Below are 23,972 nucleotides of genomic sequence, written 5' to 3'. Positions count from 1 at the left end.
GATTGGTATAGAAATTTGCAATAGTTTGTGCCTCAGCTCTTTGGAATATGGTAATAATCTCCACGTTGGGCAGCAGTTCAAATGGACTTCAGACTGCCTGTCTGCTCCAGAACTGAAAAGGTAGCTCCACCAGTAGTGAGGACAGCACTAGACTATATTTATAGCCTCCCTCTGAAATCTTCAATACCAGATGTGGCAGAGTTAGCCCTCTTATCAAACATGACATTGTTACAGGCTGTATTTCTCTAGTTGCTTTTCATGTATGTTTCTGAGACCGGCCTAAAGGTGAATGAGCAATGTGCACATGATACACAGTAAAATGTGTGTGCACACATTTGGATTTCTCTTTTTGGTGTGATGTTAATCTCGTTCTGCCATCTCTCCCTTTATTCTGATAGCTTTTTGCATTTGCGCTTCAGTAGTTGGAAGGAAATTAAGAAATAAAACAGGTTGTGTACATGTTGACTGGGTAGTACTTGCATAAAAATCTCTGATGTACTTGAAGTACATTTCCATCCACAATGGAGTGTGCGTATGGACAAAACATTGTGAAGTTACTGTAAATAACTTCTCTTGCGCACTCAGGAAGAGAAGATGACTCTTAGTTCTCTACAGTTCTGGCTCTGCAGCGCTATGGGGCAGGGAGAACCAGTGAGAACTTGTCTTGCATTAAAATAAGAAGTTACAGCATCAATTTACATGCCTCATGCTTTAGAAAGCTAAATTCTTGTCCTTCACCAGGACAATTGGGTTGAGAACTACCAACTATTATGGATTTATCAGGAACACCACCACTATTTCGGTTCCTTTTTTTAAGAGCTTTTATGAAAAAGGAATGAGCTTCCAAAGATACACAGTTATGTTTGCCTGTGCAAGTTCCTCATACCCCGGGAGGAAAAAATTGACGAAGTCAGATGTAAGATTCTTCCTCAGTGACTCCAGGACTTCTGCAACAAATATTTCTTTTTCTTATGTTTAATATTAGCAGGATTTAGTTTTAGATTTCTGTGCTCTTTATGGTTCTTGTTATCGTGCTTCATATAATTACCAAATTAAAATTACCCAAAAATTTAAAAAACAAAACCAAAACAAAACAGACACCCCACCCACCCCCCAAAAAACTCCAACAACATCATAGCAATGGAATATAATTCCTTAATTGTTAGACTATGCTCAGGGCTTCATGACTTTACCTGATTCCAGTCTAAGTGACTTGCCCAGTTCAGGTGACTTTCGGTGTTTGCAAGTGTGAGGGTCATGGGATGCAAACAGTTACATTTTCTGTTGTAGCTATAGTCTATGCACATACTGAATATCATGTTCCTCCCACAGTGATAGTCCACTACCATGTCATACCATGTCATACAAAAGTGTTAAACAGCTAGCAAAGTGTATCTGTAGCAATCACTGCGCAGAACAATGGAATGGTTTTCCTGCAGTATTTCTATAGCTTTCACTAGAGGTGTGTTTCAGTTCAGATTCTGGATTGTTGACTGGTGTGGAAGAAAGAAAACTTTATAAATGAAAGTGCTCATGCATCAGTCATATACAATTTAACTTAATTGAGAATATTGTTTGTGCTAAACCCCTCAAAAGGAAAAATGGTTGGGTAATGCAGAAAGTGCTTTAGTGATCAAGTAGGTAGTGTTGGTAGGTATGTTAGGGCTTTTTGTTTGTTTGTTTTCGAGAATACAGTCTTGCAATTAAATCTATTATTAACTCAGAAAATTATCATAGTAGGATATTGGCCTTAAACTCTGAAATATTGTTCTCTTTCCTCCTAGGACTTCATGTTTTCCCCACATTTGTAATATATGAACTCACAGTCTTACTATTCCTTACGTTGTCTGTGGTCATAATGAAGGTATTTGCTTTTTCTATTTTTTATCTTTAAATAGTCTAAATATTTGTGCTGCATGCCCTAATAAAAATTCTGTGCAAGAACTGAACATCTGATATAACAGAGAATGTTACATCTTTATTATAAATCTGTATTTGGAGGAATCTTACTGATTAGAATACAGTTTGATACAACGTTCTTAGGATATTAAAAAAAAGGATTGTATTTAATGTTAAAAGTAAGTTACATGTGGAGAAACATCTATTTTTCTAGTTTGGGATTTGTGACAAAGTTATGAAGTGTTTTTATATAGTAAACAAGATACTACTTTTTACTGTGCAATGTACGTTTGACTCTTTTGACATTAATACAGAAGACACATTTAGAAGTCTACTAGTTTATTTTATGTCCAGAATTATTGTATTTGATGCTATCTTACAAAGATTGTACTATTTTATTTATTGCACTTCTTTTATTTAAAAACAAAACAAAACAAACCCACAACAACCCCCCCAAAAAAACGTTTTTAAAGTTTGTCTTGGCAGTGCTTGTCCTTTCTCTGATTCTTCCAAAGACCAGCCAGTATATCAAGTGGATTGTCTCAGCAGGACTGGCACAAGTCAGTGAATTCTCTTTTGTTCTGGGAAGTAGAGCACGCAGAGCAGGGATCATATCTCGGGAGGTAAGCTGTTCTATAGTTATTAACTTTGTTTTTTGCACCTGAATAACTTACTGGGATTTTGTATTACAGTGTATTTGAAATACCAGTACACTCCAATTTAGTGGCATCTCTCAACTGTTAACAAGTAGAATCAACCCATAAAAATGGAGACACGTATGTCCCTGACAGGGTTCTTTGTTCTGTTTTTTACTTGTTTCGTACTGTACTTTTAATATTTTAAATAGCAGGTTTTACTTTTAAATAGCTTAATTACAAATGCTTTACCTTAACTGCTCTCACTTACAACTTCTTTATTAACTGAGCAGTGAGTTGTAGATAGCACCCAAGTCACTAAGCCGGAGAAGCCTTTGCTTTTAAAATCTTGATATAGCTATAGAAAGAGATAACTCAGAGTACAGGATTTGAACAAGGAAACATCATTAAATAAGAACTAGAGAGCAGATATGGTGAAGTGGCAATTGTCTTAACATTTAAACAAGCAAACAAACTTGTAATCTTTACCAGCAAAGCTTGTTCATTTTAAATCCTCTGCAGAAGAAACCAGCTTTTTCAGTAGTCTTGAAAAAAATCCCCTAGGAAAGAAACCTTAAACTTAGTTTCATATTGAAGCTATGAGAATGCTATTTTTTTCAAGATGAAGTCTGCTTTGTGAAATTAAGTAAATTATGGCTAGAGATACAGCAACTGAGCTCACCTTCTAGAGCTAGCTGCTTTCTCCTCTGTATCTCTGCTCACAAAAATACTCTGCTGGTGCTCTGACTTTTTCATTGTGTGAGCAAGTGGGCTGTATAATGCTGGAACCCATTCCAAAGAGAGCACGTGTGAAAAACTTGCACAATGCAGTTCACTTGCATAGGTAAAGGTGATTCATTTTCATGTTCACTCCTGCGTATAATCAGGAGTTATAAATATTATATGTTTGTATAGAGTTCCAAGATACCCATACGTGATCACAGAACCAGTTTAGGGGCCCACCCACTGTGCTTGGAGGCCTTTAGGCGTTCATTTTTTTCTGTGGCAGCTCTCATGTGATTATCTACTGTTTAGGTTTACATAGTACTGAAATTTCCAAAAGTCGTTGTTCTGTTTGAGACCTCAAAACTACTTCCTGCTACTGTTTTGTGAGACTCATTCAGACTACGTAGTTAAGATCTTTTTTCAGAAGATGTGCCGTATAACTTAAAGGGATATTTGTTTGCTTTTTTTAGTGTATAAAATAGTAGTGAACTTTGCCATTATATCATTAAAGCAGCATAGTTTTGGGTGGTTTGTTTGCTTTTTTTTTTTTAAATAAAGTGGTATTTGGCCTTTGAGCTTTCAAAATTGACCTCTTAAATATACATGTAAATAACTGTTTTTCTATAAGCTTATAATGTTGTTTTTCTAATTGTATCTTCAAACCAGGTAAACAAATAATTACATTATTTGAGTGTGCACTTGTTTGCTTTTGTAGCAATATGCACAGTTGCTTAGGAAGACAGGTGAAGTCTCCTGAAAATACTGTCCAGAAGACTCTGATCTTCTCAAACTTCTAGTCACTTCTTAGTTTACCATGTAACTAAGAGAAGTAATGGCTTTTATTTCCAATTTTCAGGTCTATCTTCTTATTCTGAGTGTGACTACTCTAAGCCTTTTACTTGCCCCTGCCCTGTGGAGAGCTGCGATTATGAAATGTGTTCCAAGACCTGAAAGACGCTCGAGTACTTGACTAAGATTTGCACATATACAAGAACACATCTTCTTGCAAGGAGTATCTGCGTTGCTCGTTGTATTTCTATGCACTCAGAAAACAAGAGGTTTTGAGTAGTCAGTCCTCTTAACATGCACTTGGTTATAAGCCTTATACTGACCTTAAGACAAAACAAAATTCAACATTAAAAAATAATTATATAGTTTGAATTGCACACCTTTTACAAAATTTACTTTCTCTCTGACAGATTAGAATCTGACGGAATATTTGTTCCGTGTCCAATCAGTTATTCAGAGCATAAATTATTTTTTTTAAATATAGCATCATGCAAACCGTGTTGATTATTTTTTGCCTGAATGTGCCTTTTAATTTTCATCCTATTTTGTTACTGCTGGTTCATCACCAGATTTTGTTTAAAAAGAAAAAAAAAATATATATTATGGTGCCTATGGTATCTTCTTTCACTAAATGACTTGGGTCATTTTCACATTTAGGAGTTTAGTATACTGGTATAAAATTAATCACAAAACACATTTCTAACAGTGAGTAACAGTGTAGTCCTCTACACAAAGAAAAGGTTTAACTGTTTAGCATCAAACTGTTTTAAACAGTCGAATACGTATTCCAAATGATGCAGCCAATATTGTATGATATTTTATTCTGAATTGCAGCATATTATGTATTTCTTATAGTGGTAACTTTTATTTGTGTTAGTCCTTGTATTTATTTACATATTTGACTAAAAGTTGACAGTAAGAAAGGGCATAACTTAATTATATTTGAAGACTGACAGTTGTCACCCATTCTTTTTCCTAACTGCTGTTACAGTAATTGTTTACAGTTTTTTCTTTGTTTTAAATCAAAAAATAAATTTAGTAAAACTGGGAAATCTAATTTCAAGCAGATGTGAAAAACATCTGTTCTGTAACTTTGGAGGTTGGAAGTTATTTGACACTATGCTAGATTTGAAATTATTTTAAGTAAATTAATTTGCACAAAACTAGGAATGGCAGACTGGATGTGTATTTGGAATTCCACTAGTTTATACGTTGCATTTACATTAAATACATTGTTAGTCTCTTTAAAATATCATGATATTTTAAAAAAGTGTTTTGAATGTGATCTTAAATGTGTTTTGTTGTTTAAAACATTATATGTAGCAGGATAAGCCTTGTAAAAGCCTATTCTTTAAGTGTCATACAGAAAGCTTACTCATAGACTGTAGTCTACTCTGACAAACAATTAAAAAAATCATCTTGAGGTTTATCTGCTAAAAACAATACTATTAAAGATATATTAACACTTTAGGTCAGTATTATACTGTCATCTGAAATAACTTTGATACCCACAAAATGGTTAGAAAAATGCATGTTATGTAGGTTTAAATAGCCAATTAAAATGAAAGCTGTCCTCCAAGTAGCAAAACAAAGCTTTGGATGGATTTGTGTGCTTTATACCTCCTTCCTCTACCATAGCAGCCTCAGTTTCCTCCTGTGTTTTCTCTGACATCTGCTGGGCTTGTCAAAGTGCAGCTTGGACTAGTCTGGAGTGTGTACATACTGTTAGGACACGGTAGGGTTCATCATATTTGAGTTCTTGCTCACTGGATTCAGGGCTTTCTCTCCAGGGCCCGATGCCTCATAAAGGTTGCAGGAATGTATGTCAATTCCACCTCTTCTTGAATGGTTTCAAAAGTTATTAAGGAACAGTGACAAATGCAGAGGAAAAAGCTGCCCTATAAATAAAATAGCTTTTTTACAAAATGAATCTGTAACAGAAAAGAAACTGATTTGTTGGTGTATTTCAGTATTTTGTATTCAGAATACAGAAGTAATTCAAAAGTTTTATGGTACCATTTAACAATCTGTTACCTCAGACCTTTTACTCTTTTTCAGGTGCCTCACTAAAATAATTTAACTTTGTTTCTTAACTGTACCAGGGAGAGAAATCTTACTCTGCCTACTGACCTAGCTCACAGTTTCTGCTTGAAATACAAGCTTCTTTCCTGAATGCCTCATTTTGGTTTTGAAAGATGCTTATTTCACAGTAGTTTACCACCTATGTTTCAGGGGAAAAAAAAAGTAGCTATGACAGACGATGGTAGAGACCTCTGTGTGGTTTCCATTATGTCTCTTAGTTAGCCCTTGAAACTGTTATACAAAGTATTACAGCTGTGATGAGTAAACCTTTTGTCTAAATAAATTGCTGTGGCTAGTTGTACTTCTCTGGAAAAATCCGGTTAGGAGAGTAGGAAATACTGATGGTTTGTGTCTCTTAAAAGAAAGAGAATATTTTCCCAATTACCTTTTAAAGGAGTTGGGTGAAGAGTCCTTTTGGTACCACGTCCAAAAAGGAAAGCAAGTCTCTAGATACCTCACTGGTTGCCTCATCTCTGTCACTTCTTTCCCCGAATGATTTTTTGATTCAGTCATGACTTGGCTAGGCTTTAGGAGAACTGGGGAAAGAAAAATAGGAACCTCATCTGAGAGTCAGTGTTCTGTGCCTCTTTGCTGACATAGAGTTGGATTGCCTGATTGAATATTAGATATAAATTCAAATTACTAATCTTATTGGACATAAGATGTTTGTTTACAATCAAAAAAGATGTTTGTGATTGTCTCATAGAAATCTGGAGGTATACTGAGATACTGTAAATGTTTCCTGAAATGCAAATAATGGCTTCCTGCATAATTTCATGTCAAAATGGAGTAGTCTCATGATACAATCTTAGGATAGAAACAACAGACCTTATTCCTGAACAATCAGTCATGCCTGTATGGAAAATGAGGAGAATATTTCACAACTGGCCCACATAGATATAATTGCAGCTTTTCAGGAACCTCATGCTTGTACCCTGAAATACTCTCTTTCTGTGTCAAGTAGGTTAAATTAAAGCAGAGATCTGGAAACCCTGAAAGGAAAATCTACTGATTTGTTGAAGGTTTGTTGAAGAACAGGTGGTCTTTTGTGGAAATTTTTGTTTCAGCTTGTTGGACAGTGGTTCTCTTTCATTTGTTTATCTAATGATGAGCATCATTTGAATACAGAAAAGCTGATACAGAGCAGAAACTTCGTAAGTGGTGAGAGGATATTTGTGTTGTGAGGCTGAGCTTAAGGGAGTGGAAAGGAAGAGTCTACTCTGCTTCAGTAGAAACTCATTCAGCATACCTGTTTTGGGGTTGTTTTTTTGTTGGTTTGTTTCAGAGGTGGGTGTAACTGGTTGCTTGTTTTGTGTGGCTTTCCCTCTGAAAATTTTTCTTGCATGTTACCCCTTAATTGCTACCTTTGGTCATTGTTCCCTATAGGGGTGAAGGAACCAAACCAGGTTTTTTGGCTGGTAGTCTGGGCTATGCTTATACTTCGTGAGTCATTTCCTTGTCTCCAGGATCAGATTGGTATATATGGACCCACAACCACCCTACTTATGGCTCATCCCATATAGAGCAGGCTGCTTCAGTTCCTCAGTAGGAAGATATCTAGTGGGAGCTGTGAGATGGGTTCTTGCAGTTGTGACTGACACAGGTCTAGGACGGCTCAAGGAATGCTGTCATGGTGGCCTAGTCCATGGGACTACATTTAAAAGCTGTAAGAATTAGTATTTCCTATAATCCTCAAAGATGAGGATAAAGCAGCCTCTCGATACCTTGTATTTTATTTGTTTTACAGTTGGACATCCTCTGCTTTGTGGGCAGAGAGGCGTGTGGAGGTGCCTTGTATGACAGAATAGTGCTGCATGATGATGCTTGATGGAGGGTGTGAGAAACCTAGTGTAGTCTTGCCGCCTGTTGGAATGAACCCAGGAACAATCTAACCGCAAAAGCACTCTTGGGGTTTGTCTAGGGAAGGAATCTGTAGTTGCTCTCCATAAGCAATCCTGGCAGTGCTCCAGCATATGGGCAGCGCCAAAGGTGGAGGAAACTGGACCCCTGAGTGACAGGAGGCAAGCCACTGCTAACAGCGTTAACATCTTCATGGGAAACAGCAATAGCTTATAAGGAGCAGCAAGCAGCAGACATCCACTATTAAGACGACCTGATTACGAGGGAGCCAACAAAACTAGTGAAGCGAGAAAGAAGAGCAGCAAGAGCTCCTAAGGGCTGGGAGATGTGTGGCCCACCCCACCCTAAAGGAAACAAAAGGCACAAGGGAAAGGCATGCCTCTTACCAGCTTCACGTGGTAGCCCAGGAGGTGTGCTGCTTTGGTTCTCCCACTGCCTTTGTGGAGAAATTACCGCTGCTGGGTGGGAAAAACTTCTTGACAGTAAGGACAGTGGGGACTAAGAAATTCTGATTGCTGGAGACAAAGAACAAACTGGAAAATGGTGCGACCAGAGTGGCTTAGGGACAACTGATCCTGCCTTGGGGGACAAAATCCAGGTCAGGGAATGGCAACACTTTAAAGTTTACGGTACCCAGCTGTATTTTTTATTTCCTAAAATAGAGCAGAAATTTCAGAATTGGGAGATGCTACCTCCCAACGAGGCCAGATGCTGACAAACTTGTCAACTGGTATTAGGTCTTTATTTAAGCCAGGAGCTTGCACAGGTCCCTCTCTGAAGATGGCATGGCTTCCAGTTCTGAAGCATGTCGGTCAAAATATGTCCACATGCACGTCCTCTGGATCTGTTGTAGGTTTATGTCTATAGACTAGATGACCTTTTGAAACAGTTTCCTTGTCTGTCACACAGTTCTGCCACACTGATGCTGTTTAAAGTTGTGATCCATTCTCCTTTTCAGGCACACTTAAAAGGGGGAGGCAGGCCACAGAAAAGTTGTGAACTGGAATAGCCTTTCACCACAAACACAAATGAAGTCCTAAAGCTCCAAAATGCCAGAGAAAGGTGAGCTCAGGGATTAGAGAAATGCTGAAGGTTTTTCCACTGGTGCGAATACTTCAAATTAGTTGTGAAACCTCTGCTAAAGGAAAAAAAAAACACCTGGGAGAGGGTATGCTTGGGCAGCTAGTAATGTATCAAAATAAACGCTAGCAAACCAGGACACCCCCCCTTATTCGTGCTTGTTCAGTTGTCTTGCAAGAAGCTCAGAGTAAAGAGAGGCTTACATGAGCAGCACAGCAAGATTACGTGACAAGTGTAAATAGAAGAATTAGAGTATTTAAAAAAGGTGGTCTTCAGTCACTGTTTCTTTACTGAGTAGGGTCAAGAAAGCATCAATTCTGGTGTTCGCAGAGAAGCTGTGTAGTTTGCAATAGTAAGTAGTGGTGTGAGGTTCATATTCTGTCCTTTGATTGCCATTGCTCCTCCATTCTGAAAGCTAGTATAGTTATCGTAGTCCCTATGTATTGCAGTTGCTAATGAATTATTTTCTTATTTTTTTATTCATAAATTTCTGACAATTTTGCTCTGTACTAGAGAAGGTAGAAGGTCTCTCTTCAACCTGAGACTTTTTCAAAATGGCACTAGGACCATTTTGAAAAAACAGCTGAGCAAATGCTTTGTGTCTTGGCGCAATGATGTAATTCTACCTGCTTAAGAGCATGTTTGCTTTTTTGTAGTCCCTTCTTCACCTGTTGAGGGTGCATTCCTGGAGAATGCAGGAGCTCATAGTAGTTGGGATAGTGGAACAGTTTTTTCTACAAGAATTAATGTAAAAAAGGGTGTGGGGGGTGCGGGCAGGGACTTGAGATATATAGAGGGTTTAAATCCACAGGCACAGTATATATGACATGGAGGGTGGAGAGCAGCACCATCAACTGGAGGAGCTCCTGCCTTTTAGGAAGCATTTTTTCTGCAGCTGGCCTGAGGTGCTTCATGGTTTTTGGGTGTCAAGTTCTTGCCTCTTTCTGAAAAGTTATAAGCATTTTCATTATCATTTTCTTTCTCTGATGTATACTGCCATCAAGTTTAGTCAAGAAAGGAGAATGGGGAAATGAGGTAATGGTTGCTGTCAGAGCAGGGTACTGAATGAGCAGCCATGGAACCGCAGGGCAGCAAGCGAGGGGTTACTGTGAATGAAAAACTTCAAAGATTGCTGTTTATCCAGAAAATGAAGGTAGCTAGTGTTTCTTCATTATTATAAAACACAGCTTCCCCAAGATCTTAAAAAAAAAAAAAAAAAAGTCAGATAAGTAATGTATAAAAGTAACTAAATGTGAATCTAGTCAACTGATGAAATGCATCTTCTCCAGCATGTGCTAGACTGTTCTGCTGTTTCTGTGTAGTGGCTCTGCTGGTCATGCCTTCTATTCCTGACTACTCTTTCCCAGGCGTCATCAGGAAGCAGCACGGTTTTCGAGAAAGAACAAACCTTTTACTTCCTGCTCCCCTCTTCATTGTGTTATGAACAGCCTTGTGGCACGCAGGCTTGGTACGGCACGCAGAAGCGTGTGCAGCTCCCCCCCATCACGTAGTCTTATATCCACCCCTGTAACCAACGCAGCTTTTGACGTTTTTGACTTTGCGTGCAGTTTCTACCATTATAGCTCTGCCTTTACAGCCCCCACTACGCATGCTGGAAGGTTTTTGCCAAGAATTACATCATTCTTGTGTAATTACATCACACAACCCTAGCTAACACACACGGCTTCTGTGGCAGCACACAGCTAGCATATGGGGCGTGCGGAAGTTTCACAGCCTGGAGGTGTCAGAAAGCCCGAGTGCTGAATTTTTGGGTGTAGATCTGGCCTAATTCGAGCTTGAGAGCAGCACCGTGGAAAACCTCCACTCGGATACTATCAAATCCTAATTTTAGCCGTGATCACCGTAAGCGAGCTTGCTCAAGTAACGGCCGGAGAAAACGCGATGAGGAAGCACCAGCAGGATGTTGTGGCAATTAACCGCACTGCCCGGCCCGGCCCAGCCGGCTCCCGCTTCCCACTGCCGCCACCCGCGCCCCCAGAAACCCGCCGCTCAGCAGCGAGGGCGGCGGCCGCCCGCTCTCTCTCCTCGGCCCTGAGGCGGGCAGCCCTGGGGAGGCTGAGCGGGGCGGCCCTCCCCGCGGCGGCGGGGCCAAGCGCGGGCCGTGTCCCGCAGTGATAAGGACACGGCGGAGCCCGGCGCCTTCCCGCCCCCTGACGGCACGGCGCGGCGGGAAGCTCGCTCCAGCCTACCCGCCAGCTCGCGCGCGCGCCGGCGACCACGTGCTCGGTGGCGGCGGCGGCAGGGGCCGAAGAGCAGTCTCGCGCCGATGCTTCCCGCGCGCTCGCTGCGGGCGGTGCAGGGCGGGGATCTGGAAGGCGCGAAAATCCCGCGCATGCTCCCTCCGCCCATGAAGCGGCGGGCGGTTGGCTTAGCCGCCCCGCGTGTGCCCGTGCAAGGCACGCTACACCCCCGTGACGTCAGCGCGCAGCGTCACGCCGGTGGGACGCACAAAAGTGTAAGTTTCAATTTTTTTTTTTTTCCTGCCAAGCGTTGCGGGGGGAGAAGGAGGCGCGCGGGGTCGCGCGCGCGGGGCCCGGGGAGAGGCTGCAGCGCTTGCGCCCCCCCCTCCCCGTCCCCCGTCCCCCGCTGCCCCCCGTCCCCCCGCGGGCAGCCCCTCGGCGGCTGGGGCGCGGGTCGGGGCAGCGCCGGCGGGCAGGTGTGCAGGGCCGCGGGCGGGGCTGGCGGGGGCGGGTGGCCGGGAGCCCCGCCAGGCTGGCGACCGGCGGGGGCAGAGGCGGGCTGGGAAGTGACAGCCCGCCGGGAGAGACCCCCCCCGCCCCCCGTCCCCCCGCCTCTTCCCCCCCGCCTCGGAGCGCGGCGAGCGGGGCGGTCCCTGCCGGCCCCCTCCCCTCCCCTCCCCTCCCCTCCCCCCACCCTGCGCGAGCTGCCGTTGGGGCCGTTGGTCTCCCGCCGCCTCCCCCCGCGCCGGCTCTCTCCGCCCCTGCCCCCTCCCGCCGGGCTCGCCAGGCCCGCGCGCGCGCGCGCCGCTGCACATGTGCAGTCGGGCGCCTCCGCAGCAGCGCGGCGGCGGGCGGGGGGTGCTCCCGCTCCGCGCTCCGGGTCCCTGTCTGGGGGCGGCGGCGGGGGATGGAGCCGGCTCTCTCCGCCTTCGGCCGCTCAGGTGCGGGCAGCCCGGGCCGGCCTGCAGCGGGAGGAGGATGGGGAGCATCGGGGCGGCGGGGGGGGGGGTTTGGAGAGGGGTGCGCCGCGGGGTGCAGCTGCCGGCGGGGCGAGGAGGCTGGGGACGGCGTGGACCGCCTGCCCCCCCCCACCCCCGGCGGTGCCGCCTGGCGCGCGGGCGCGTCCCCCCTTCCTCGTGCCCCCGCCGTCTGTGAGGCGATTAGCGCGGCCCCTCGCTGCCGAGGGGAGGCGGCGCGGGGCTTAGGGCTTTGCCCGGGCGGTGAGGCCCTGGTCGGGGGGCGAGGGTGGGGGAGGCGGGCGGGCGCTGGGTGCCCGAGGCGCGGTGGCGACTGCCAGTCTCTGCCTGTCGGTGCAGCCGCGGCCCGTCCGCCTGCAAGGAGTGGGGGGGGGGGGAGGGAGGAGGAGGAGAGGGGGGCTGCAAGGCCCCGGGGGGAGCTGGCCCCTGGGGCCTACTTGTGCCTGCTGCCTGAAATGGGGGTGGGGAGGAGGAGGCCGAGGGAGTGATCGCTTCCCCCGCCGGTTCTGCCCGCGCCCTGCTCTGCGGTGTTGCAAGGGGCGCAGCTGGACAGGGACCGGCCCAGCGTGGGCTGCCTGCTGCCCCGCTGGCACCGGGTACGTGCTGGGGGAAGGGCGCTCCTGCCAGGGGAGAGCTCACCCCCGCTCTCGGAAAGGAGTATTTCCCACACGTGAGCGTGGGGTGGGGGGGCCTGAGGGGATGAATTGGCGATGGCAGGAAACTTTTCCCTCTTAAAACCGGTTTTTTAGAAACTAAATTGTATTTGGTGGTATTCAGTAATTCAAATTGTAAGAACTTTCCCTCCTTTCATTTTTTGTAGCTGGTGTTCTCTTTACTTGCTTTCTAGAAAATAGCATCATTGTCTCGGTGTCCTGCAGCCATCAAGATTTTAAGAGGACTGATTTCTAGTCTTTGGTAACATGGCAAAAGATGTAAGTATGTTTGTAGCATGTCCTATGTGGAAGCATAGCTCATAGAATATTTTTGTTTTTATTAACAAAAGTAAACCAGGTCATGCTTTATAATAGCTGGCATTAATGAATATATGAAACTTACTTTGTTTATGTTGTACATCAAGCCTAGGCTATGTTTTCCTGTAGATGTAACAGCATCAAACAGCTTCAGATCTGCAGCCATGTTTTCAGAATAATTAATCTTAAGAATTCACTATGCTCATAAAAGCTCTTGGGCCACTGGCATTATGTGTATTCATATTGAACACTAAACCAACTTGGTTTTGAATTGGATTTTGAAAAAACACAGCAAATACTGTTCAGATTACTGGGTTGTCATTGACTGCTGTTGTCAACTAGCATTGCCTTTCTTGTGTTCAGGGAGGCATCTATGTTTGAGGGAGTGAAGATGGTTCAGTCTCCATATGTATTCATTGTTTTGTCTCTGTCTACCAAAAGATGCTAGTTAGTGTCCATAAAAACAGGCTCCATTACCATTGATGTTAAGGTTAGGGCTTTGATTCTGTGGCCTACCTCTTGAACCATGTTTGCTCTTTATCCATTCCAGTACCGAAAAAAAAAATTAAATAGGCTCTGCTTTTAAGATATAATTCATTGTTAATACCTAATATAATTGGGCTTTCACATTTCCTTATTGAAAATAAGACAAGATACTATACCATATTAAATTAGAATATATCTCCCCCTCAACACACACACCCCCACCCTCCCCCAAAGCAACAGCATGCGAGCTAAGGAAAAGTGATACAAGTAAAATTCTTAAACAGCAGGTTACAATCTAATGTGGACTGTTTTAGCTTTCAAATAGCGAGAATTTCCACAAAATAGTGATTGGGTTAACAAATTAATCTTGTAGAGAATTTTAGTAGTTCAGAAGCAACTGAAAAACATCTTAATGTGCAGAGAAGCAACCAGAAATACATAGTCACTCAAAGCTTGCATGGAAGAGATAAGGGTGGCCAAGTACGTTACAGATAGCAGAGTTCAGGGAATGAAAGGCCATATAAGCGGGAAGAAAATGAAAGAGCAATGTTAGAGTAGGAGATGAAATTGAAACAGTTCAAAGTAATTGAGACACTAAAGTACATTTGTTCAATATTAGCTTTTGGGAGAGACATCACCTAAGTGAAGAAGTGTTAGCACCTGGAAATACAGAATATCTAGAAGGTCTAGGGGAACAGAATAAGACGTTTAAGAAAGAACCTAATTTTTGAAAGATTTAGCTTATTCTAGAAAAGAGAGTAGTTAAAGGAGGAACAACATACATGATAATAAACTTCAGAAATGGAAGATGATGCTACAGATAGGAAAAGAAATTGCTTTCAGTATCTTCAGTACAATAATTAATAAGAAGAATTTGGAAAAATGAAAATCTGGGTCAGGTTTTAGGTAAAATTTTAAGTGTGCTTGAGCACCGGAACAGCGTAGCTAGAAAGGGTATGAAATCTTAATTGAAGGATTGTCTAACCTGTTCTTAAAAACCTCTACATATACTTAATCCTGCCTCAGGGAAGAAAGAAGAACTGCTTAGCTTTTTGCAGGCTATTATATACCCACCATTACATGATGTCTAAAACATGTAGTGAATGTTGGGAAATTTTAAATTTCCGGGTCTGATTATGGGTCCTATTCGGTTTGATTTAATGCTAGAAAATAGAGATGCTAATTGCTGTAACCCTTTTTTGATTTTCAGAAGGGAAGAGAATTATTCCCATTTCTTTAATCCAAAATCCAAGTTCTTTTCCTATCGAAATAATGGAATTAATCATGATAGAGACAGTATCGCTACATTTCTGGGCACTGGGTCTATGAAGACCCGGGCCGCTGTAAATTGAACATTCCGACATGCAAATATTGCTGTGATTAATGATCTGTGGTTCTGCCGTGTCATCTATCAAGTGCACTAACTGACTGTGAGAGGCAGTGGTGAAGAAGATGGCATAGTTGATGAATGCCTCCACCCCTTCCTTCCCTTTTTCTCAGCAGAGCGGAGATGGCTAAACTGTGGTAAGGGCTGTGCTCCTCCGATGCTTAAGTCTGGGCTTCAGGTGGCATTTACACAGCCAAGCACACGTCAATGTGCTCCAGCCTGGGAACTCAGGCTCGGCGTGCATCCTGCTCTTACTTGATGCTGCTAGGGCCAATGCTTGCTCTGGTGATGGTGAAGCAGGCAGCCCTGCAGAAGAGGAAGGTGTGGAGCCAGGGCTCCACAAGGTAACATGCTCCTACTTAACTCCTCCTCCCACTTGCCGCAGGAGGCCACTTTTCTTGTCCTTTTGTTGCTTGCTTCCAGCTCTTCTTGTGATACCTCTTTATAAAAACTGTAATTTGAAAAGACCTGTTTGAAAAGTCAAATGCTTGTAAAAGTTTGTGGACTGAGACTTTACTGGATAATTGAACAAATGGTGAGCATGATGGAGAATACCAGCAAACCCAATGAGAAGTTTTTATAAAGGATTAAATAATTACAAAAAGTACTGATCAGGTAAGCTGGCAAGATAATGCTTATGAGCTATTTGACCCAAGTCTAAATTCTCTTAAATATTACTTTAAAGTGTATTCCTCTAATGCTTTTCAGAGTGTACAATAAAGAGAAAATAAACAAAGCATTGACTTTTTTTGCAAAATACTTTAATTTCTGTGGCAGTGGTCAGGAAGCTATGAGGGGGAACAAAAAGGATACATTCATATGTAACACCTTAATTAGGAGCCTGCAGGTGGAGTTTAAGAGCATAATCACAAGTAATGTTGTAGCTGGCTAAGTTGAAAAATAATAATGGAAAGAGAGAAATACCAGCTTGTGAAGGTTAAAGTATTTGTGAGTATATAGATTTATTTTTTTGAAAACTTGTCTAAAGGGTAAGGGATCTGGAATGCAATAAATGTAAAGGGGGGAAAAAAAGGAGCAAACTCATTTTTCAGTGTGGTCTGGTAATAGTAATGAGCATAGCCATTTTTGCTTTTATGTAAATAAGCATTGTCTGGAGGTGAGAAGCGGTTCTAACAGAATCAGGCAGATTGGCCATGGAATGTCACATTCAGTTCAGAAGATCTTAGTTACTAGAAAGACTTTACTTTTTGTGTAATTTAAAGAAACAGTGAAAAAAGACGTGTGTGAATGAGAGAACACCAATTGCAGTATCTCAAGGACTTGTGTGCCTTGGGATTGGGATCATTCTGTTGCTTGTCAGAGGCTGAATGACAAATTGAGTAGAGTTGGGTACAGTTTGACATGTACATTTGCACTGTATGGGAAGTGTTTTGGTCCGAGACATGTAGTCATCACATGCAGACAATCTCCAGAAACTCCAGCTTAGCCAGTATTCCTCTTTCTGGTTTAGTCAGTGTCATTCTCTAAGACTTTACTGAGTCTACTGTAAACCCTTCCGCTGCTTACAAATGTGGCACCTTCCAGGCAGGAGCTGGAGGAACCAAATATATGCACTGAGGTCCTCAGCTGACTTGTGCTGCTCACTGGATTCATGAGATTCATAGTTTGGTACAGTTCCCTAGGTGAAATGGTGACCTGTCCATCCTTGGCATGCTTAAAACTAGGCAGTATGTAGCATCAAAAGAAGGAGCAGGATTTACTGTAGCAAGACAATAAATGTGGTAACTTAATTTTTTGTCTTCCATCTCCCAGTATAAGACTGAGACTACTTGCTAACCATTTCTATATTCAGTTATATATTGAGAATTATCTGTAAATTAAGATGATAAATACTTTTTAGTATCAATGGTTAACATACCTTCCACCACTAAATTAACAGCTTCTGTAGAGTAGCTGACAATCCAACTTGTGGTGTGATCCTGTTTCTCCTCTCAGTTACTTCTGTTGCAAATGAACTGTTGAAGCCTCTGAAGCAGCCATAAAGAAAGAGAAGCTTGTGGCTCTTTAAGACCCACTGTTAAATAGAAGAGAAGAAGCAGGAGTCACTTGCAGGAGCTGGGTCTGTTAGAGGGGGTAGTCCAATGTGTGGTGTTACAGCAAATTATGAGGAGAAGGGGACTAGACAAAAGGAATGAGTAAGATTCCTTCTGATCTTGAAAATTACATCTATCGAAATAGATGAGTTACGTAAATGAAATACTCTGGATAGTAGCAGTTGCTTATGATTGTTTTCAGTTGTTCACCATTATTGCATGGACTGTTTCAAGTCATTAAAAAAGACCTAATTGTTCATGAAGAACATGCAGTTGAAAACTAATTTGGTATTTCACAAACTTTTTAAGCTGACACACCACTGTTAGCCTTCAGAATTTCTCACAGACTAAAATATCTTTCTTGAGAGTTGTTTATTTGAAAATCTCATGCATTTTACTGTTTCATAGGTTGCTGACAGTGGCATTGGCTTTGGAACCACTTGTTCGGAAATTAGATTTTTTTTTTTTTTTTTTTAAATTGTGCTTCATTCTGCTGTCATCTTTTGCTTGGATTACTTTGAGGCATTCTTCTCTTGATCTCTAGTTTGCATAAAACTTACTGTATCTCTTTAGTATTTCATGGTGCTTTTATTAATCTCATTGAGTAGTAGCTGTAGCCCATGTATCTAACTTTGCAAAGGATGCCCTGTGCACACGTGTAAATCTGAGGACACCAGGTAAGAAGTTCTGCCTGCGCAAAGTTCAGCACCTGATCTAACATTACTGTTTAAGAGATCCAGAGACGCAGAGATTAACGTTGATGGCTTATTTTAATTGAGTATTCAGAATATATTCAGGTATGTAGTTAATCCAATTAATTTATTTCACAGTATTAATAAATATTTTGCTCAAAGAATATTTAAAAAAACACACAGCAAACTAATTTTTTTCTGGCAACTTCACTGAATAGGTCAATAGGCCTGCTAAATTTGGGGAAAGAAGTAGATCTGTGCTTCTGTATATTAATTTTGCCAGAACACAACAAAAGTTGTACTTCTTAATAGCTTTCATGTGGTTCTTCTACCTCAATCTTGAACAAGTGTTTGTGGTCTGAAAAAGTTACATTTGAGATGGATTAAAAAAAAAGACACTAATGGAAGCAGGAAAAAGGTGTATTTTGGATCTCTTTTACATGATGCACTTTCAATGCCTAGAAAGTATTGAAAAGTCTTCAAAACATTTTTCAGACTTTTCTTAACATACCAGCATGTGTTTCTCCTTTTATGCTTTTTTTTGGTTATCTACTGGGAATTTCAGTGAGGCAGACTACAGAAGTCTTTAGTGGATCTCAAGTGGTTCATGCACCTTTTTGATACCGTTTTAGTTCAGTGACTTCTCGGTAGCTTGATCTGTTTCTATTGGCCTTTAGTCAGCTGTAACATGTTCAGAAGTTTGTGAACTGAAGATCAAATAACATGAAATTAGGTCTTCTAAAAAGGTATCTCAGCCTGGGATTTCAAATGTTAATTTTTTTTTTAAATAAGCTTTTTAGAAGAAGGCAGAGGAAAATGATCTTTAAGCTCTCCTTTTTACATTGCAAATACACAATAAGGGATTCCCCCTTTCTTTCTCTATGTTGGTTTGTATTTATAAGTCAGAAAATAGCAACTCAGAAGTTGCCTGTCACCTCACCAGTTTGTTTGTGTAAATAAAGCATTTTCTTGTAGCCTCAGAGAGTATTATATGTGTCAGTTAATGGTAGTGGCTCTATATAGATACATACTTGTAGTATTACTGAGTAAATACACTGTGCTGACAACTTAACATGCTAAACAAAAATGCAGCTTTTAAAAGTTACGTTACACTGGGGATCACTTATTTTAGTGTTTCTATTTGCTTGCCTGGATATCATTTAATGGAGATTTATTGTGGCTAATTAGAAGTGGGAGGAAAAATGGGCCAATCTTTGCTAAACATTCTCTGTGTTGAAGTGGTTCTCAGAGTGGACAACTTCATTTTAAAGGTTGATAGTGGTCCATATCCCCAAAAACACTGCTGGCTATTTGTCTTGTATTGTGTTACATTGCATTTTCTAAGTATCCCTGTATTGCGTTAATGGTTACACCAGCTTGCTTGAAAATTAGGTTGTGAGCTGCTGTAGCCTTATAATACACTGATAAGGAGGCTGGTGAGGCAAATGGTTTCAGAATGAGTCCTGTTTGACATTACTTGTTGATTTCGGCTGTGGTTCAGATGCTGTTGAACAAACTGCTCTAAAGATTTGATTTGGCTGGAAAAACAAAAGTCTATTAAGGTCAAATCTAGAACAGCACCAGGAGCTAGCTGTGGAAGTAGCTGCTGCCGATATGAGTATCATATGCATATGAGCATTTAGTCCAGGAGGACACAAACAATGATTTTATTTTCGGATTAGTTTCTGTGGTAGAAGTGGCAAACTACTGCTTTGGTCATATTCACCCTAGGAATCTCGTATTCAATTTTGCTTCATTCTTATGGCTTTGCAGTTAGTTTTGGAGGTGTCAGCTTTGTATTTTGCAAGGATTGTATCACTTGAGCAGTTGAATTACCGTAAGAAACAACCCAGTGTAATGATTTTAACTCCTGTGGTATTTTTGATCTGTGTGGCTGCTTAGACTGGACCACTATTTGACTCATCTTCAAAATGAATTCTTCGTTTAATTTTTGCCGAATTCTAGATGTGTAGCTCTGTTAGCCAAGAAAGCTAATGGTCTCGACATGTTCTGCAATAAGGAAACCTCAGGTGTCATTTTGTGTATACTCAGTGTCCAACTTACGTGCAGTATCAGTGGAGCCTATATTCAGACCAAAGATCGACAATGCTTGACTGAGCTACTAACCTGTATTTAATTTTTACCTTCACAATTCTGTGTGATCCAGATCTTTAATATCTAGTGCTTTGACTATGCCTTGCTAGTTAAGGTGCTAATAATTCAAATTTACTTTTTGGAAAGCTCATTTCTATGGTATAGCTCATTGCTGAGTGGTTGACAAACACCTTAATCTTGAAGATGCTGCCATGAACTAAGGATGTGGTACAATCTCTGTTTCAGAAGAATGCTACTGAGACGCAGTAAAATATACACATCTGAAAGTTTTGCAGGATCAGACTCCTATAGCCTGACTTTAAAAGTTCTTTTATATTACTTAATACAGTAAAGAATAGTTCTCACAGACTTCATTTGCAAAATCAGATTCAAATGCTTTAAATTTAAGAACTTCCTTTCCTTTCCTGCAATCCTCTACTTCATATCTTAATCACCTTTTAATTTTTGCGGAAAATGAATTGGATGTCCCATAAAAATGGTCTCCGGCAGTTACATGAGAATTCATTCCCAGAGCGTATTTGCTTGGTCCCTGAATGAGATGAGAATCCAATGGGAAAAATAGTGTGTTATCATCTTGTTAGAAATGACATTTGCATACAGATGGGGTGAAAGAATTAAGGTTGTTTCAGCAGTGTTCTTTCTGATTGTAAGCTTTTCTCCACTTTGTAGCTGTCCTCATTTTCCGTTGTGTTTGTTTTGTTGCTTCCTGATATTAAAATAAAGCAAACAAAAAAAGCCCTACATTGTCAGTGAAGTGGCAGATAGTAAAATTGCATGGCATAGGGCCTTTACATTTATTGCCTACTCTTAAGCAGTAAGATGACCAGGGATTGTCATTCTGTATGGATCAAGTTGGGTGCAGTTTGCACTAGATGTGTGGTTGTTTGCTAGTAGGCTTTGCAAATGCCTGTATAGAGCAGAGGCATCCTCCTGATGCCTTTGACAAGCTCTGGGAGGAAATGTACTCTAATGGGGATACTTTTCCTTCCCAGTTCCTACTTTTTCTGGTTCTGTCTTTACTGTTTCTTTCCTGATTCATTTTGAACTTCTCAGTCAGAGTCCCAGCTTATTTACCCTTTCAGTCGTAGTTTAGAATAGATTGTGTTCATCTTCCCAGTTCCCACGTTCTTCCCTTCTCCTCACAGGATCTGATCTCCTTGTCCTGTTAAAGCTCTTTTAGGTTCTCATCAGTTCTGTTGCCTGTACTTTTTCAGTGACTCCCAGTTTCTCTGCCTCAACTCTTAATCTGCTATCTTCCATCTGATTTTCTAGCTCACTTTCTGTTTCTTTCCCAGCCAGTCCCAAAATCGTCTGGTTTTCTGTCTGTCCCATTCTGACTCCCATTCTTGAACCAATGTTGTATATTTGGCACCCGCTTCTCTTGTTTCGTTGTCAGACACAGTCCTGTGCCTCTATCTAGTGGGCTTAATCTGCTGTTAGCAACTGAAAATTTCTGTTCTGAGAAATACATTTTGGCAAATACCTCTGTTTCAATTTATCTCTACCCTTTTTGCTCTTCTTTCAGCTCTTTTTCAGGGAGTATACTTAAAATGGGCTTGTTACCTAGAAGCAAGATAGAAGAGGTATTTCTGTGGCACAAAAGCACCCTTCTGTTCCCCATATTTGCTTATCTCAGAGTAGTGAGGGGGACCTTCCTCTCCAGTTAAACCTGATAGACATAGCACATGTACTTGTTCAGTCTCGTTTTAGTCAAACTTCTTGGTCGTGCTTTTATAGGTTCCTTGTCCTTTGGTCCAAATTCAGCTTGAATCTTTTCTGTTTAGTTTAAAGACTTAGTGAATAATTTTATGCCAATTTTTATTTAGAAATTGAGTTGCTATTCTGGAAAGCTGTGGAAGAAATGATACTTTAGTTGTAAGGGTGTTGAGTTTCTAGTGCATAACTCGGAGACCACAAATACTAACTTGTTAGTAACATACTAAATTATTTTATCATAGTATGCATTAAGGGATTTTTTTAATAGTGAAATTCTCTGCATTTTTAGCAAATTTTGTTTCAGATTAACTTTAGTCCCAACAAAAGGATATTTCCCAATTTACTGACTTTCTGGCTGAGGGCACTTGCACTTTTTAACTTGTAAACAAAACAAAAATAGACTTCCCAATCCTTATGACTGCTGATGATCTCATAGCAGGCCAAAGCTAACTTCGTTTGAATTTTTGATATGTTTAGCCTGTCAGTTGATTTCTTTTCCTTAGGAGTTCTGAATCATGTGATGAGACAAAGCCTAGGTGACGGTTAGGTTCTCCACTCCAGTGTAGCTTCCACAGTTAAAATTACCAGATTTACTAATTTGTCCAGTGGTCTTTAACCTTCTTCCTCTGATCTGTGGAAAGGAGATCTTAAGTTATTACAGTTTAGATGCTATGTTGAGTGTCAAAAGCTATTTTTTAAAATCATTGTTTATTTTGTGTAATGTGACGAGGATAAAGGGTATATCTGTATCTGTTGCCTGTTTGGGATGCTAGGAGTTTCTTTATGTAGCCATAGAGAAGTATATGCAGCCAACATGTCTCTGAAGAGGAAAGCAGTGCTAAATTGTGCAGTTGCACACACTTAATAAGCTTTCATAATCGAATATTAAGAGCATGATATTATTTCAGGCAGCCCTGGCGTTATCGTCAAAGGAAGTAATGCATCTTGAAATTGAGAATCATTAGAAGATGAGAAGAAAATGTGCAATACAAAAAAAATTATATTATCAGGTGAAAAAAAAGTCAAAATATGTTATTACCAGTAGCCTGGTAAGGCCTGAAAACTACATGTATTTTCCCATCAGAAAATAGAATTTCCTTGATGTCTAAACCCTCCTTGGCAGAAGGTTGCTTTTCCATTGGGAAAAATCAGATACTACTTGCTGGTGTGGGTTTTTTTGTTGGCTGGTTTGTCTGTTCTGCGCCCTCCCACCTCCCCCGCCTTGTAAATCTGTGACAATGATACACCTAATGGGAGCTGTGGTCACATTTTCCTCTATTTTCTTCCTTTCTTTTGGGCACTGCACTATGCTAGATAGGTTGTGGAGGAATAATCCTCATCTCTCCTCCAAAATAACATGACTTGAAAAATAGCGGTAATTTCTTTGAAATACACACTGAGAGATTTTTTGCCTAGTATTTCCTTTTTAGAGCAAAGACACCAGAATTTCGTATGGAATGGAAGTTTTGCTTTTCCATTTTCTCTCCCCAAAAGCTTGTATCCATGACTGAGGAGACTCCAAACTAATAATAAATTTTGATAACCTTAGAATTAAATAGTGTATCATAAGTGTGAAGAGCACACTGAGGCTGGAGTAACAGAATTTTCACTAGAAATCAGTTTTCATTATGAAGAATAACAGCTGTGGATGCTATTTGCTGTGGGATTTGGTGGTATTCTTTCCAAATAGTTTTCTTGGAGTCTTTCCTAGGTATACTTTTACAAATAGTTGAATATTTACCAGCCATTTTAACTGCTAGAGCTGAACCTTTAGTAAGACACTGGTGTGGAAAGGTGGTGGAACTGTAACTGCTGTACTCTTCATCAGTGTCGTGGTTCCTGAGGGGATTCTTCTTTGTGTTCTGTGATTACTGTTCTCTGATTTTTACCAAATTGTATTCTCTCATTGATTAGATGCAGTGTTTTTCCCGAATGTTCTTCAGTTTGTCAGTGGCTTGCATAATTTCAGTCACGCAAAAGCAGGGTCCAGGGCACATAGCACTAACCTGACCCTTTGTAATGCTAGCTTAGACTGTGTTTTTTGGAGTTGCGTATTGTTTTGGGTCATGTTTTCCGCTGTATATTTTAATTATGTAGAAGGAAACTTGAAACTTATGAGATTGTTTGATACTATGGTGTGGTGGTTGGTTGGATACTTAAGGATAAAATTAATTATTAGAAATGGTTATATTTGAGATGATTCTAGTTTAAAAAAAATAGGAAGGGACCAATAAGTAATAGATTATTGAATTGCCTAATTTTCTAATTACTGAAATAATGATTTGCATTTAATACTTGAATT

At 41.0% G+C, this 23,972-nt stretch overlaps 2 protein-coding genes across 7 annotated transcripts in view; both read left to right on the top strand.

The window, feature by feature from the left end:
• TMCO3 (transmembrane and coiled-coil domains 3) overlaps positions 1-5,301 on the top strand; it is a 36,543-nt gene extending 31,242 nt beyond the window's left edge. The window contains exons 11-13 of one of the 3 annotated variants that reach the window (XM_068424341.1): positions 1,785-1,864; positions 2,415-2,522; positions 4,117-5,301. In XM_068424341.1, the coding sequence (XP_068280442.1) occupies positions 1,785-1,864; positions 2,415-2,522; positions 4,117-4,230 (302 nt within the window). In that variant the 3' untranslated portion in view covers positions 4,231-5,301. Of the gene's footprint in view, positions 1-1,784; positions 1,865-2,372; positions 2,523-4,116 lie in introns of all 3 variants that reach the window. The other 2 variants (XM_068424332.1, XM_068424346.1) reach the window with 2 other exon arrangements.
• A 6,805-nt stretch (positions 5,302-12,106) lies between these two features.
• TFDP1 (transcription factor Dp-1) overlaps positions 12,107-23,972 on the top strand; it is a 45,808-nt gene continuing 33,942 nt past the window's right edge. For 2 of the 4 annotated variants that reach the window (XM_068421813.1, XM_068421789.1), the window contains exons 1-2: positions 12,107-12,213; positions 13,097-13,181. In XM_068421813.1, the coding sequence (XP_068277914.1) occupies positions 13,170-13,181 (12 nt within the window). In that variant the 5' untranslated portion in view covers positions 12,107-12,213; positions 13,097-13,169. Of the gene's footprint in view, positions 12,214-12,827; positions 12,846-13,069; positions 13,182-23,972 lie in introns of those variants that run through there. The other 2 variants (XM_068421798.1, XM_068421805.1) reach the window with 2 other exon arrangements.

This window comes from Nyctibius grandis, chromosome 2 (assembly GCF_013368605.1).
Source record: "Nyctibius grandis isolate bNycGra1 chromosome 2, bNycGra1.pri, whole genome shotgun sequence".
In the NCBI taxonomy this organism is placed as follows: Eukaryota; Metazoa; Chordata; class Aves; order Nyctibiiformes; family Nyctibiidae; genus Nyctibius; species Nyctibius grandis.
The sequence above is the reverse complement of the archived record's forward strand: the minus strand, read 5'-3'. Positions and strand labels throughout refer to the sequence as shown.